This window comes from Neodiprion pinetum, chromosome 1 (assembly GCF_021155775.2).
Source record: "Neodiprion pinetum isolate iyNeoPine1 chromosome 1, iyNeoPine1.2, whole genome shotgun sequence".
NCBI classification, from domain to species: Eukaryota; Metazoa; Arthropoda; class Insecta; order Hymenoptera; family Diprionidae; genus Neodiprion; species Neodiprion pinetum.
In genome coordinates, this window is record NC_060232.1 from 16,303,140 (window position 1) to 16,316,767 (window position 13,628).

General features: G+C 41.5%; 2 protein-coding genes across 2 annotated transcripts; one reads left to right on the top strand and one right to left on the bottom strand.

Moving 5' to 3' along the window:
• Positions 1 to 290: 290 nt before the first annotated feature.
• On the top strand, positions 291 to 1,047 carry LOC138191374 (NADH-ubiquinone oxidoreductase chain 4-like; the record flags this gene model as incomplete). The annotated part of the gene is given in 2 exon segments (XM_069138119.1): positions 291 to 796; positions 798 to 1,047. Coding segments are annotated over 2 exon segments (756 nt in total), but the record flags the coding sequence as incomplete, so codon positions are not given.
• Positions 1,048 to 1,705: 658 nt separating this feature from the next.
• On the bottom strand, positions 1,706 to 9,611 carry LOC138191375 (uncharacterized). Its single transcript, XM_069138120.1, has 3 exons — positions 9,450 to 9,611; positions 5,000 to 5,466; positions 1,706 to 4,913 (listed from the first exon to the last, which is right to left on the bottom strand). Exons 1-3 carry the CDS (start codon positions 9,609 to 9,611, stop codon positions 1,706 to 1,708), a joined length of 3,837 nt encoding a protein of 1,278 aa, XP_068994221.1.
• Between the last annotated feature and the right edge of the window lie 4,017 nt (positions 9,612 to 13,628).

A 13,628-nucleotide genomic window follows, 5' to 3' on the forward strand; every position in this document is an offset into this window, starting at 1 on the left:
GGATAATTTTTAATTTTTTAAGTTTAATTCTTCTTTTCTAAATTCTTTTTATATTTTCTGGAAATTATAGATTTGAATTTAAGAGCATAAATATTTTTTTAGGGTGTGATAATTTATTGTTTGGGTTAGTTTTATTAACTTTATGAATCGGAGCATTAATAATTATATCAAGGTATTTTATTTATGAATTAAAGATTTATTTGAAATATTTTATTCTATTAATATTTTTTTTTAATTTTATTTTTATTTTTGACATTTACTGTAAATAATTTATTTTTATTTTATCTTTTTTTGAATGTAGTTTGATTCCTACTTTTTGTTTAATTTTAGGATGAGGTAATCAATTGGATCGGGTTCAAGCAGGTATTCATTTATTATTTTACACTTTATTTGCTTCTTTACCTTTATTATTAAGAATTATTTATTTATTTTTCGAATTTAAAAATTTAAATCATATTTTTTCTGTGGAAAATTGATTTCAAGTTTATTCTTTTTATTTATTTGTATTTTTAATTTTTGGTTTTTTAGTAAAGTTACCTATTTTTTTTATACATTTATGGTTGCCTAAAGCTCATCTAGAAGCTCCTGTTTGTGGTTCAATGGTTTTAGCTGCTATTATATTGAAGTTAGGGGGGTATGGTTTATTGCGAGTTTATTTATATTTAATTAATATGGGGATTTTTTTAAATGTTCATTCAATTGTTTTGAGAATAATAGGAGGAATTTATATTAGTTTAATTAGAATATTTCAAGTTGATTTAAAATCTTTAATTGCTTATTCTTCAATTGCTCATATTAATAATATTATCTGGTTTATTAACTTTAATAAGATGAGGAATTTATGGTTCTTATTTATTATTAATTTCTCATGGTTTATGTTCTTCGGGTTTATTTTGTTTAGTAAATATTATTTATGAGCGTTTGAGAAGTCGAAGATTATTTATTAATAAGGGTTCAATAAATTATGTGCCTAGAATATGTTTATGATGATTTTTATTATGTTCTTCAGATATAGCAGCTCCTCCGTCTTTGAATTCGAGCCAATAATTAAAAACTATATAGGATTTTTTAAATAATCATATTCATTTTTAATGAATTCAATTGATGTGAAGAAAATTTTTTTTTTAAATTTCTCTTTTTTTAAAAGTGAATTAAACATTATAATATATATACGTACATATATATATTATATATGTATGTATATATATATATGGTATATTGTTAAAGCGAGTAACAATAGAGGAATTCGGGATCTGGTCTGATACAGTTTGTCACAATAAAAAGAGAAAAATAAAAAAAACTGCGCGCACTGAATTTGGCAAAAAACAAAAAAATTATAATGATATTTATTGTACACTATATACAGTTAGCGAATTACCCGAATAAATACAATGCCAAGAGTAACACGTGGCAGCGAATGCACCCAAAACACAATTAATTAAATAATTGATTTAAAGCGAATTTACACACAGTAATTTTGGTTAACAGAAGCCAAGCAATTAGAAAAATTAGCTGAGAGAAGAACACGAGGTGAACTTGAGGTAGCCGAAAGAAGAATAATGGCGGAAACCGTTAGAAAACGAATCTTCTTCCCCGTGAGGAAGACTAAGCATGTCCCATAGCTAAGAGCCAATCAGAAAATTCATAGCGAATGACGTCAGAGAATAGCGAAATGCGCAAGTGTCAGTGAATTTGAACTAGAGATTCATTGATTGGCTATCGATTGTCGGGTGATCTGTGCTCTGCTTAGTGCTGCCTTCTTGCTGCGGGTAAGCCGAACTTCGCTTCGCCCGGGCAGTTTGGGTGTTGACTGAACATTCTCCCCCGGGTTGACGGCTGAGACGTCAAGATCTTCAATGGGCAGAACACATAGTTTCGCAATTGGTCGGGTCAATTCCGTGGTAGCTGTCTTCAGTGTCACTACGCGGGTATGTCCGTCCTTCCCTGGGTGGATAGCGATTACCCTAGCGAGTGGCCATTTGGTAGGTGGGAACCGCTCATCTGTGAGGAGCACCAGAGAGCCAACTTTGATGTCGTTGGACGCCCGATGCCATTTGGAGATGCCCTGATGACGTTGAAGCACTTCGTTGCTCCAACGTCTCCAAAACTGTTGCAACAGTTGCTGTAGCAACTTGTACCCAGTTAGCGTCGATTCCGTTGTTGAAGGTAGCGAAGGTTCCGGAACAGCGGTGAGTGGTTCTCCAATGAGGAAGTGACCTGGAGTTAGTGGTTCCAGGTCGGCAGGATCTTCCGAGAGTGGGGCGAGAGGCCGAGAATTTACCACGGCTTCGATCTGTGTCAACACCGTAGTGAGCTGCTCGTAAGTCATCAGATGCTCTCCGATAGTTCTTGTGAGATGGAATTTGATAGACTTGACGGCAGCTTCCCATTTACCTCCAAAGTGCGGAGCTCCAGGCGGATTGAACTTCCAGGTTGTGCCATCTGTAGCCAGTAAATGTGAAAGTTCTCCCAGTGATTTTGATCCTGATGCGAATTCAGCCCTTAGAGTTGCATCTGCACCCACAAAGTTTGTACCACAGTCCGAATAAATGGTGTGGCAGACGCCCCGGCGACTTGCGAACCTCCGATACGCTGCGATGAATGCGCCTGTAGAGTAGTCCGTGACGAGTTCCAGATGTATAGCGGAGGTCGTGAAGCACACGAAAACTGCAATCCACCCCTTGTAAGTTTTCGCTCCACGACCCTGGAAGGTTTTCAGAGTGACTGGCCCAGCGTAGTCTAATCCTGTATGTAGAAACGCTCGTGCGGGAGTCACTCTAGAGGGGGGCAGTTGTCCCATCAATTGCTGTGCTCGAACACCTCGGTGTCTAGCACAGACTACGCAGCGTAAGATGTGAGATCTGACTGGTACGCGGCCACCAATAATCCAGTAGGATTGGCGTAACGCAGCCAGAGTCAATTGCGTTCCCCCGTGAAAGTTCCGTTTGTGTGCATGATCGATGAGGAGTGACGTCAGCAGTGAGTATCTAGGCAGAATCGCTGGATTTTTCTGCTGACTGTCCAATAGCGAATTTTTCAAGCGGCCACCGACTCTCAAAATTCCGTGATAGTCGACAAAGGGGGTCAGCTTGGCGAGTGGGTGATTTTTTGGTAGGAATCCCCCGTCAGAAAGCAGCTTGAGTTCCGATGAGAAGTACTGGCCTTGTGTATATTTGACCAGTAGCCATTTTGCGGGTTCCAGGTCTCCAGCAGATAGCGGGGTGGCTAGTGAGGACTGTGGCACCCTTTTCATTCGGCTGATGGCACGTAGACAGATTCCAAGCGTTCGAACCAGCGAAACCCAGCGAGAAAAGCGTTCTAAGAGAATTTGCAGAGGATGTGAATCTGTTTTAGCGAATGTCATGAAGGTTAGACCTGGTCTCTCTTCCTGATGAGTTGCGGTCGTAGCAGGTGGTTCAATAGTTGGCCAGTTTTCTTGGGACAAACTGAGCCATTTTGGACCCGACCACCAAAGCGGGTGTTTCAGCAGTTTGCCAACTGACAGTCCTCGCGAAGCACAGTCAGCTGGATTACTTTTCCCAGCGATAAAGGTCCAGCGGCTTCCAGGAAGAGTGTCTTGTATTTTCGCAACCCTGTTGCGTACGTAAGTTTTCCAGCGAGAGGGTTGACTTTGTATCCAAGCGAGGGTTACTGCAGAGTCAGTCCACAAATAGATTGGTATTTGCTCCAAGTTAAGTGTTTTTCGCACGTAGAGAGTAAGTCTGGTGAGAAGTACGGCAGCGTTCAACTCCAAACGTGGAATTGTGAGTGGTTTCAGAGGGGCTACTTGAGTTTTGGAGCATAAAAGTGCAACTGACGAATTCCCCTGAAGATCCGTCACCTTCAGGTAGACCACCGCAGCCATAGCGAGTTGGGATGCGTCTGAGAACCCGTGGAGCTCTGCAGACACATTCTCCTTGAGATTAATCCATCTGTTTACCCGGAGGTTAGCAAGGTTGGTGAGGTCCGCTCGAAATACCGTCCACTTGTGGAGTTGTGTCGGAGCCAATTGATCATCCCAGCCCAGTTTTTCAAGCCAGAGTTCTTGCATGATCACCTTGGCTTTGATGATGATCGGAGCGAGGAAACCGAGAGGATCATACAGACGAGCAATTTCAGACAAGATTGCCCGTTTTGTTGCTGGAGGATCTTCAGCCAAGTGATAGTTGAACTGGAATACATCGTGGTGAGGATTCCAGCCAACTCCGAGGACCTTCACCGTAGTATCTCCGATTTCCCGTAGCGAGTTCACTGGTTGATCGTTTGGTGACATTGTAGCGAGTAACCGAGCGCTGTTACTTGACCATTTTGTTAATGGGAAGCATCCAGCTGCACAGAGTTCCCTGGTTTGTTTAGCGATTGCAATCGCTTCCGTCTCTGTGTCAGCTCCCCCGTAGATGTCATCTACGTAGCGGGTTTCAGTCATTGGAGCTACTGCCAGCGGGTATTTGGATCCTTCGTCCTCTACTAGTTGCAGTAGAGTCCTGACAGCAAGATAAGGAGCACAAGTTGTGCCGTATGTGACCGTAGTGAGGGTGTACGCTTGCTGAGAATTGTCCTTGGTCTTCCAGAGGATGGACTGTAACGGCCAGTCCTTCGGATCTATGTCAATTTGCCGAAACATCTTTGTGATGTCGGATCCAAAAAGTATTGGAAACCGACGAATGCGGAGTAGTACATCGCAGATGTCTACTTGTATTTTTGGCCCAACGTGTAAGATCCCATTCAGCGAAACTCCTGATGAGGTGTTGCATGATCCATTGAACACTACTCTGAGCTTTGTAGTAGTGCTCTGTTCCTTGAGGACACCGTGATGAGGTAGGAAGCAATGTTGTTCCGGTAGATCTGCCATAGAAATGTGTTTCATGTGACCCATGTTCTCGTACTCAGACATAAAGTTGTGGTAGAGGTCACTGTAAGTAGTGTCCGTGCTCATCCGTTTCAAAACCCGACGCAGTGAAAATTGTGCGGATCTCAGTGAATTCCCAAGTGCTTCTACCTTGTCCTTGAGTGGCAAGTGCACCACGTAACGCCCATTTGGGTGACGATAATGTGTGGTAGTTTTATGTGAGGCAATTTAGTAGAGGATGGCCCAGTCGCGAAAAATTGTGTAGCATCTGCATGCCTAGGTGTCGCCTCTGCCTTCAGGGAGTTCACCTTGGCCTCCAAGCGGGTCTGCAGGCTCCCGTACAGCGTTGCACCACGTTGATAGACCTGAGCGGTGTGGTACTCATGTTCGAGCACTTCTTCGTGCTCCTCGTAAATGCGTTCGTGCAAGGCCTCAATACGGTCGACGGTTCTATTGACTAAAGCCAACTGGGCCATGGCTTGCTCGAGAGACATCGCCTGAAGTGCCTCAGGCGTGAGTCTTTGATCAATGTTGGCCAGAGAATCAACCCGGTCCTGCTGCAGCGCAGCCTTGTTGTTGAGAGACATGATGCGAATAACAGTGCTGGTGACCCGGAACTAAGTTTTCGGTCAAATGATACGGAAAAGTTCTATGTACCGGTGTACACTGACCGCCAAAGGCGACACCCGATGTGTCCAGCGATGCCTTTGACACTTAGCTTTTCACCAGATTGGCACTGCACAGCGAATACACCAAATGCTGAACACGAATTGTTAACGTGAGAAATAACCCAGAGAATAAGCCAAGCACAATTCTATTGTGACCAAACCAGCACCGATCCGGCTCGAAGGACCAAATGTTAAAGCGAGTAACAATAGAGGAATTCGGGATCTGGTCTGATACAGTTTGTCACAATAAAAAGAGAAAAATAAAAAAAACTGCGCGCACTGAATTTGGCAAAAAACAAAAAAATTATAATGATATTTATTGTACACTATATACAGTTAGCGAATTACCCGAATAAATACAATGCCAAGAGTAACACGTGGCAGCGAATGCACCCAAAACACAATTAATTAAATAATTGATTTAAAGCGAATTTACACACAGTAATTTTGGTTAACAGAAGCCAAGCAATTAGAAAAATTAGCTGAGAGAAGAACACGAGGTGAACTTGAGGTAGCCGAAAGAAGAATAATGGCGGAAACCGTTAGAAAACGAATCTTCTTCCCCGTGAGGAAGACTAAGCATGTCCCATAGCTAAGAGCCAATCAGAAAATTCATAGCGAATGACGTCAGAGAATAGCGAAATGCGCAAGTGTCAGTGAATTTGAACTAGAGATTCATTGATTGGCTATCGATTGTCGGGTGATCTGTGCTCTGCTTAGTGCTGCCTTCTTGCTGCGGGTAAGCCGAACTTCGCTTCGCCCGGGCAGTTTGGGTGTTGACTGAACATATATATATATATATATATATATATATTATACATTAATATAATTGAATAGAAAATACATTTATTTATATATATATATATATATTGTGACGTGGTATTTCGTACCCCGTCACTTTGTTTAATTATCGCATTCCCCTAGGTGCAGATATCGCTAAAAGTAACGAAGGCACGTCTGAGGCCAATACTCCAAAAATGAACGACAGTAGTGTATATATGAGAGTTCTAACTCAAAGATGGCGGCGCTCCCCCCTAGTTCCCCCCTAGCTCCCCCCTAGCCCCCCCCCCCCCCCCCCCCGACCACCGGACTCACGGCGCACCCTCTCTCACCCCCCCCCCCCCCCCCCCGGTCATTTTCGGTGGCTATTTTCATAGGATTTGACACACACACACACACACACACACACACACACACACACACACACACACACACACACACACACACACACACACACAAAATAATTCCTGTCGAGACTTGTTTGTCGCCGGAAAGCCGCACATAAATCAGATAAGGTAAGAACCCGCTAGATCTATTGAAAAAATTCCAGGAAATTGCTCTTTGAGATGGTGCCGACAATGAACTTAAACCAGTCTGGGGCAGTGGTCCCCATAAAAATTCCTCGCACAATATGCGTGTCGAGACTTGTCCAATGGAAAAATTGTAGTGGGGGTGGGTGGTATATAAAGCGTACGTCTATCGTGATCGTCACTCTGTTCTCATCGTATTCTCATTGTGAACTGTTCTCGCTCGTGAAATAACCTTGAAACGCGATGGATCTAGCAAAAGTTAACCACGTCAGCCGCCTGGAGAATCTGCCAACCAAGAAGATGTCGGAACTCGAAATTGGGAGAGTGTATGACGTCATCGGGTTACGACTGGTCAAAACAAAATTCGGGGTAAGTGTTTTGGCGACAATCGATGGAGAATATAACGTCTTCTTACCACCGAGAATCGCAAGAGTTCTACAAGAAGATTCCAGTCAGCTGACTGAAATGTGTAGCATGGCCGGAGAAAATCGTCTGCAAATGAAATACCTTGGTGGAGAATTCAACAAGTTCGAATTTTCATGCAGTTATGCGCCTTAAATGAACTATACGATCCCCCTCTACTTCCACAAAATTCATCCACGAGGGGGTAAAAGCGGGTGTGCTGGAGATGGAATAGTCAGTCTTCCACATACAATCCGTCAGTATATAATCGAGCGCAACATTCCCACTCCTCAACATGGCGATGATCCTAGACGTGCAATGTTTTATCGGTCATAACATGAAGTTTGTACCCAAGGAAGTCGCAGTCGTGAATGTAAACGGGTCGGGTCTGGATTACATCATTTTCAAGCCGCCCTATGATTTGGCAAGCCTACCACTTGAATGTAGAGCTACCAATGTATGGTTGACGCACAATCACCACGGAATATCATGGAACGCGGGCAACAAATCTGACGAGGATGTGACGAAGATTGTGAGAAAAATGGTTGAAAATTCGTGTTACGTATACGTCAAAGGGGCGGAGAAGAAAGCATGGCTGACGGAGATCGTCGATGGTACAACGAGGGTTATTAATATGGAAGATTTGCATATCATACCCCCTGAAATGGAAAAATTGAGGTATATGGAAGCGGCATCGTGGCACGACGCGAACCATGGATACTCTCCAGCGAATAACCTCCAGCAAGCAGCAGCGCCAGGCTCAATTTGGTATGATGACAACTCTGAATACATCCCGGCATACAATTGCGCCTTTGAAAATGTGCAGCGACTGAGGAGTTGGTATTCGAAGGAGTGTACCAGCTCCCTCGAGAAATCCTTCCGTCTGTACAAAGAATTGGACGGTTTAAGGGGAATGATGTCCGAGGATATAGCTTTTTTACCAAAAGAATTTATCTGCACGTTCGCATCAAACTCCATCAATGATGCGTGGGATAAACTACCAGAGAATATGAAAATGGACCACGCCGTCGCAAGGTTCCGCAGATGTAGCATACATTACACACCAGGACCCGATGGCGATATCGTGGATGGACCGAATCCTCTAATTAAAGACTGTTTAGCTTGCAATCGCGTGTATAGATAATATGGACGATATTTACCAAAATAACAATAGAATTTATTACGATATATACAATTATATTCGCGTTTATATGTAGAATATTCGATAAAATTAATCTCAATTATATCATAGCTTATACATGGAATTAAAAAAATTTACTATTCGATAAAATTATAATCTAAAAATAGGATACATTACAAATATATATCTTTATAACTTTTACCCATTCTCGTCATACAAAATGTAAATGTTATGAATTTTTACTTGTGAAAAATATATAATCAATAATTATGAATTTAGCGTGGTTTATTCCTCGAAATCATCCATAACATCATTATCGCTATCCTGTTCGTTAACATTATCATCATCATCGCTATTTTCGACATCTATAATTATTACGATAGTTTCATTCGCCCATTTTTCTACAATTATTTGCATACATATATCTTCGTAATTTATACAGGGTGTCCCTAAATTGCCTCCCACGGACTAGCCAGCATGATACCTCGTTAAAATCCAACCGAGAATTTTTTTTCCGGAAGCTCGTCCGACGCGTAGTTTTTGAATTATAAGCGATAGCGCTAGGCCAATCAGAGTGCACCATTTCATCTAGATTTGCCGCCACGGATATTGCTGTTTTGTTCGTCTGGGTGAATTATTATTATTCGTTTACGAATTTAATATCGGCACCTCCCCTCTCTCCCTGTTGTACCCCTTCTCGAGCGCTGACCTCGGTATTGTTGCCGCGGCATACGCTGCCGGCCGCACATCCATGGGCGCACACTTGTGTGTGTAAACAGAAGCGCATCCTCAAGCATAAGGGGTACAGCAGCGAAAGAGGGGAGGTGCCGATATTTAATTCGTAAACAAATAATAATAATTCACCCAGACGAACAAAACAGCAATTTCCGTGGCGGCAAATCTAGATGAAATGGTGCACTCTGATTGGCCTAGCGCTATCGCTTATAATTCAAAAACTATGCGTCGGACGATCTTCCGGAAAAGAAATTCTCGGTTGGATTTTAACGAGGTATTATGCTGGCTAGTCCGTGGGAGGCAATTTAGGGACACCCTGTATAATATTGGCTGTTTGGTCTCACTCGAGCAGCTCGCGCATCCTCAACGAGATCCCGAAGCTCCTCCAACGAGAACTCGCGTGTTGCTTCGGAAAAGCCTATAATTATCTCTTCCTCAGCCTCCTCATCCTCACCCCAATCAACGCTCGACCACTCGTCGTCATCATCACTCGAATGAGATGACATTTTTTTTCTTTCCAAAATTGATTCGCAATGAAAAATCTGTAAAAAGAGCAAGCCGAAATAGAAAAGTTGATGCTGCTGCACTCATCATTTATATGCATGATAAATCTCCAATTCAAAAAAAGTTTCCACCTATTCAAATGAGTGATACGGAGAAGGTGTGGAAGATACTACAATATTATTTTAATGTAGCGCTACACACCAATCCTCGTCCGAATAATAACCATCATCGTCAGCTCTATCTATGTCTCCCAGGATTTCACGGATTTCATCAATCTGATCCAGAAGTAAACCGAATTCAAAGCGTGCGTCATTACCGCCATTCCAAACACCCTCCACCTCCTCCACCTCCTCCTCCTCCTCCTCCTCCTCCTCCTCCTCCTCCTCCTCCTCCTCCTCCTCCTCCTCCTCATCCTCCACATCACTCGATGATGATGATGATTCGAGATGATGCTCGCCAGCCAAATTATGTTCAAACTCGCGATGATCATCACCAACACTATCGTCAATACATCGCTCGGGGTTGATAATTAGCGTATCAGCATCACTATCAGTCAATTCATCCTCATCATCCTCCTCATAATAAGCCGCCCCTCTGCACACCCGCTTATATGTCGGCGATCGTGGTAGTGAATGGGGTGGGGAGTCTGATGGCCCCCTTTTCTGTCCGTTCGTATTTTTTCGATATGATTCTAAAATTTTTCCAGAATTCTTATGAATACGATGATAGGGAATACAGAAAAGTTAAAACAAATCGGAAAAAACTTTTGTTAACATACTAATCAAATGCGATTATCATTACGGAATTCAACATTCACAGTATCGTAAGAGGATTGGCGTAGCACCACATACATATATATGTGTATTCTATAAAGTACTCACAAAAAAATATAAACTCGTTGAAGTCTTGAGATTTTTCCAATGACCACCGATTTTTTTTCTTTCTCACAGCTCACTTTATCAATTGTGTAACATAGCTGATCCGCAGCACTCCACCGACGCCGTTTCCTTAAAAGTTCTCAATACTGCTTTACAGTCTATGGCTGTGGATATTGTGGATACTTTTCAATCAAATTTTGAGAGTTTCGCGCATAATCACAACGAGGAGTTGAAACAGCTACGCGTAAATAACAAAATCATTGAAAATACGCTGAATCGCATCAAACATATTGGGGAGCAGGCAACACCAACGTTGGGACAGACCAGCGGGGAATTAGTATCGATTGAGGAACCAGAGTGGTTGGACAGCACTTCGAAAAATTGATAGGTGAAGAGTTGGGAACAATGAAGACTGCAATAGCTGCCGAACTTCACAGACAGGCTCGACGCAACTATCCGCGCCGATTCGTGGATGTACGCGGACTGGATGAGACCTGGCAAGCTGATCTCGTTGATATGACCGCATACAGTTCGTGCAACAAGGGATACAAATACCTACTAACAATCATCGATATATTTTCCAAGTACGCGTGGGCGGTGCCGATAAAGTCCAAGAGTGGGAAAGATGTTGCCGCTGCCATGAAATCTGTACTGATCCAGAGTCGTATACCTACACATCTGCACGTTGATCGAGGCAGAGAATTTTACAACAGCGAATTCAAAGCCCTCGTGAAGCATCACAATATCAACATGTATTCGACATTTAGCAACTTAATGGCGTCGATATGCAAACGTTTCAATCGAACATTGAAGAATAAAATGTGAAAGCGGTTTACTCTCCAAGGATCGTACAAGTGGATTAATATTATGGATGATTTAATGAAGTCCTACAACAACACCAAACATCGCACGATTCGGATGAAACCGGTGGATGTTAGCACGGAGAATGAAAAACAGCTGTATCGTAGCGTGTACAAGCCTCGGCGAATCAAACGAAGTGATCGAGCGCGGAAATTCAGTGTAGGCGATCGAGTTCGAATCAGCAAGTACAAGAATGTATTTGAAAAAGGCTATACACCCAATTGGACGACAGAAATATTCACCGTGAGTGAGGTGAAAAATACCAATCCACCCACCTACAAACTTACCGATTATCAAGATCATCCCATCGAGGGGGGCTTCTACGAGGAAGAGCTGGCCAAAGTGAAATATCCCAACGGCTACCTTGTGGAGAAAGTATTACGTAAGCGGGGGAATCTGTTCTATGTGAAGTGGTTGGGTTTTGATAGTTCGCACAATAGTTGGATAAATAAAACAGACATGTAACATAATTTGTATGTATTTTCCGAATTACAATAAAAGATTTTGAATATACAAATATTTCCACATTTTATCTCCTTTGTACGCACATGTGCCATACTCTGTACTACGAAAATAATAATAATAATAATAATAATGATAATAATGATAATAATAATAGTGATAATAATAATGATAATATGCAATTTTGCCATACGATTATTACACATTTTATTTTTTGGAAAACTTTTTTTCATTTTGTGAAAACTTTTTTTCGTTTTCTGAAAAGTTTTTTTCATTTACTGAAAAGTTTTTTTCGTTTCCTGAAAACTTTTTTTCATTTTCTGAAAACTTTTTTTCATTTTCTGAAAACTTTTTTTCGTTTTCTGAAAAGTTTTTTTCGTTTTCTGAAAAGTTTTTTTCGTTTTCTGAAAACTTTTTCTCATTTTCTGAAAACTTTTTTTTGTTTTCTGAAAAGTTTTTTTCATTTTCTGAAAAGTTTTTTTCGTTTCCTGAAAAATTTTTTTCATTTTCTGAAAACTTTTCTCGTGGTAAACGAATAAATATGAATAATTGCTTGATATATCAATAATAAATGAATAAACAATTGTTGAGTATATGAATTCGCATTTTGAAACTTCAAATCCATTAAATATCGTATTGATGATGAAACGTTTCCGCCCGATGGTGGATCGTTTGAGGCGACAAACATCAAATATTTACATCAATTCTATGTCTACAGTTTATCCTATAGCTATTGGGGGGCTGGGACAAACCCCCAAGGTACGGTGTCGGTCTGTCCAGGTATCAATTGTCGCTTGTCATCCTGCCAACTCAGAGCCAATTTTTTTTGTACGATCGTGCTTACTTCGTGTTTTTTGCTGCGTATTAAACACTGTGGAAGAGTCAACTCTCGGTAAGCCGTCAGACAGCGCTTATAATCATCAAACGTGATGCTATTTATCGTTGAATTTCTTACACCCTTGGCACGCTTACTCACTTTTACGCCACTGTCATATTTTTCCCCATCCTCACCCATCGTAGTAAATGTGTACAGCTTTGCTCGCAGTCCCACAAACTCTGTCATAATTTTACCATTATTTTCATCCTTCATTAGCCCTAGTTGTTTTTTGTTTTTAAGGGGAATACCATACACATTGTCGGGCGGATAGTCAGAGGTGTCAAACATTGTATCTACGTCACGTTTGATGATATCGTAGATATTAGGCACATTGAATTGATAAATAAGGCTGTCTGTGTTGGTATACATCAATTTAGCCTGTTTATTCGAGAAGTTGGTTTTAATATAATTATAGTGGAAATCGTAGAGAAAGATTTTTAACAGATCCAGAATTGATGCGCCGACGTTAATAGGTTTGGCGAAGTGAACTTTGACACGATTCATTTCAATGATAACCATATCAGTGTCAAATACGGTGCAGCTGTGAAAGTTTGTTCGGGCAATAAGCGTTCTCGCACCACCTTTTCCCTCCCATTTTGTAACCAATTTAACATCTTTATGATTTCGCACATTCTCCATAGTCTTGCCGAACACAGCGTTATTCATGAGTTTGTAAAAGTTTTTCTCAAATTCATTCCTAGATTGCTTACGCATGTCTGTATTGAGCGTGATGTAAGGCTCGAGCCATGGAGATTGTGCAAACTTCAAAATTCTGTGCACTTTCGTTAATTTCAATCCTAAACTCAAACACTGTTTCAAATTTCTATAGTGCAATATATACTTTGTTTTGGGGTGAAGGGTGGTCGCGAGTTTGGCATTTTTACTACCCGGAGGAGTAAAATGTTCGGGACAAAGAGGTAAGTCTTTGTGATCCTCGTGGA

Bases quoted from the DNA above. Each gene is read 5' to 3' on its own strand.
- LOC138191375 (XM_069138120.1), bottom strand. From the start codon at position 9,611: ATGTCATCTCATTCGAGTGATGATGACGACGAGTGGTCGAGCGTTGAT. The intron at 5,467-9,449 runs GTGAGACCAAAC...CCGAAAACTTAG, and splicing joins AGGATGCGCGAGCTGCTCGA to TTCCGGGTCACCAGCACTGT. The intron at 4,914-4,999 runs GTAGAAGCACTT...CACTACTTACAG, and splicing joins ACTTGCCACTCAAGGACAAG to TGACCTCTACCACAACTTTA.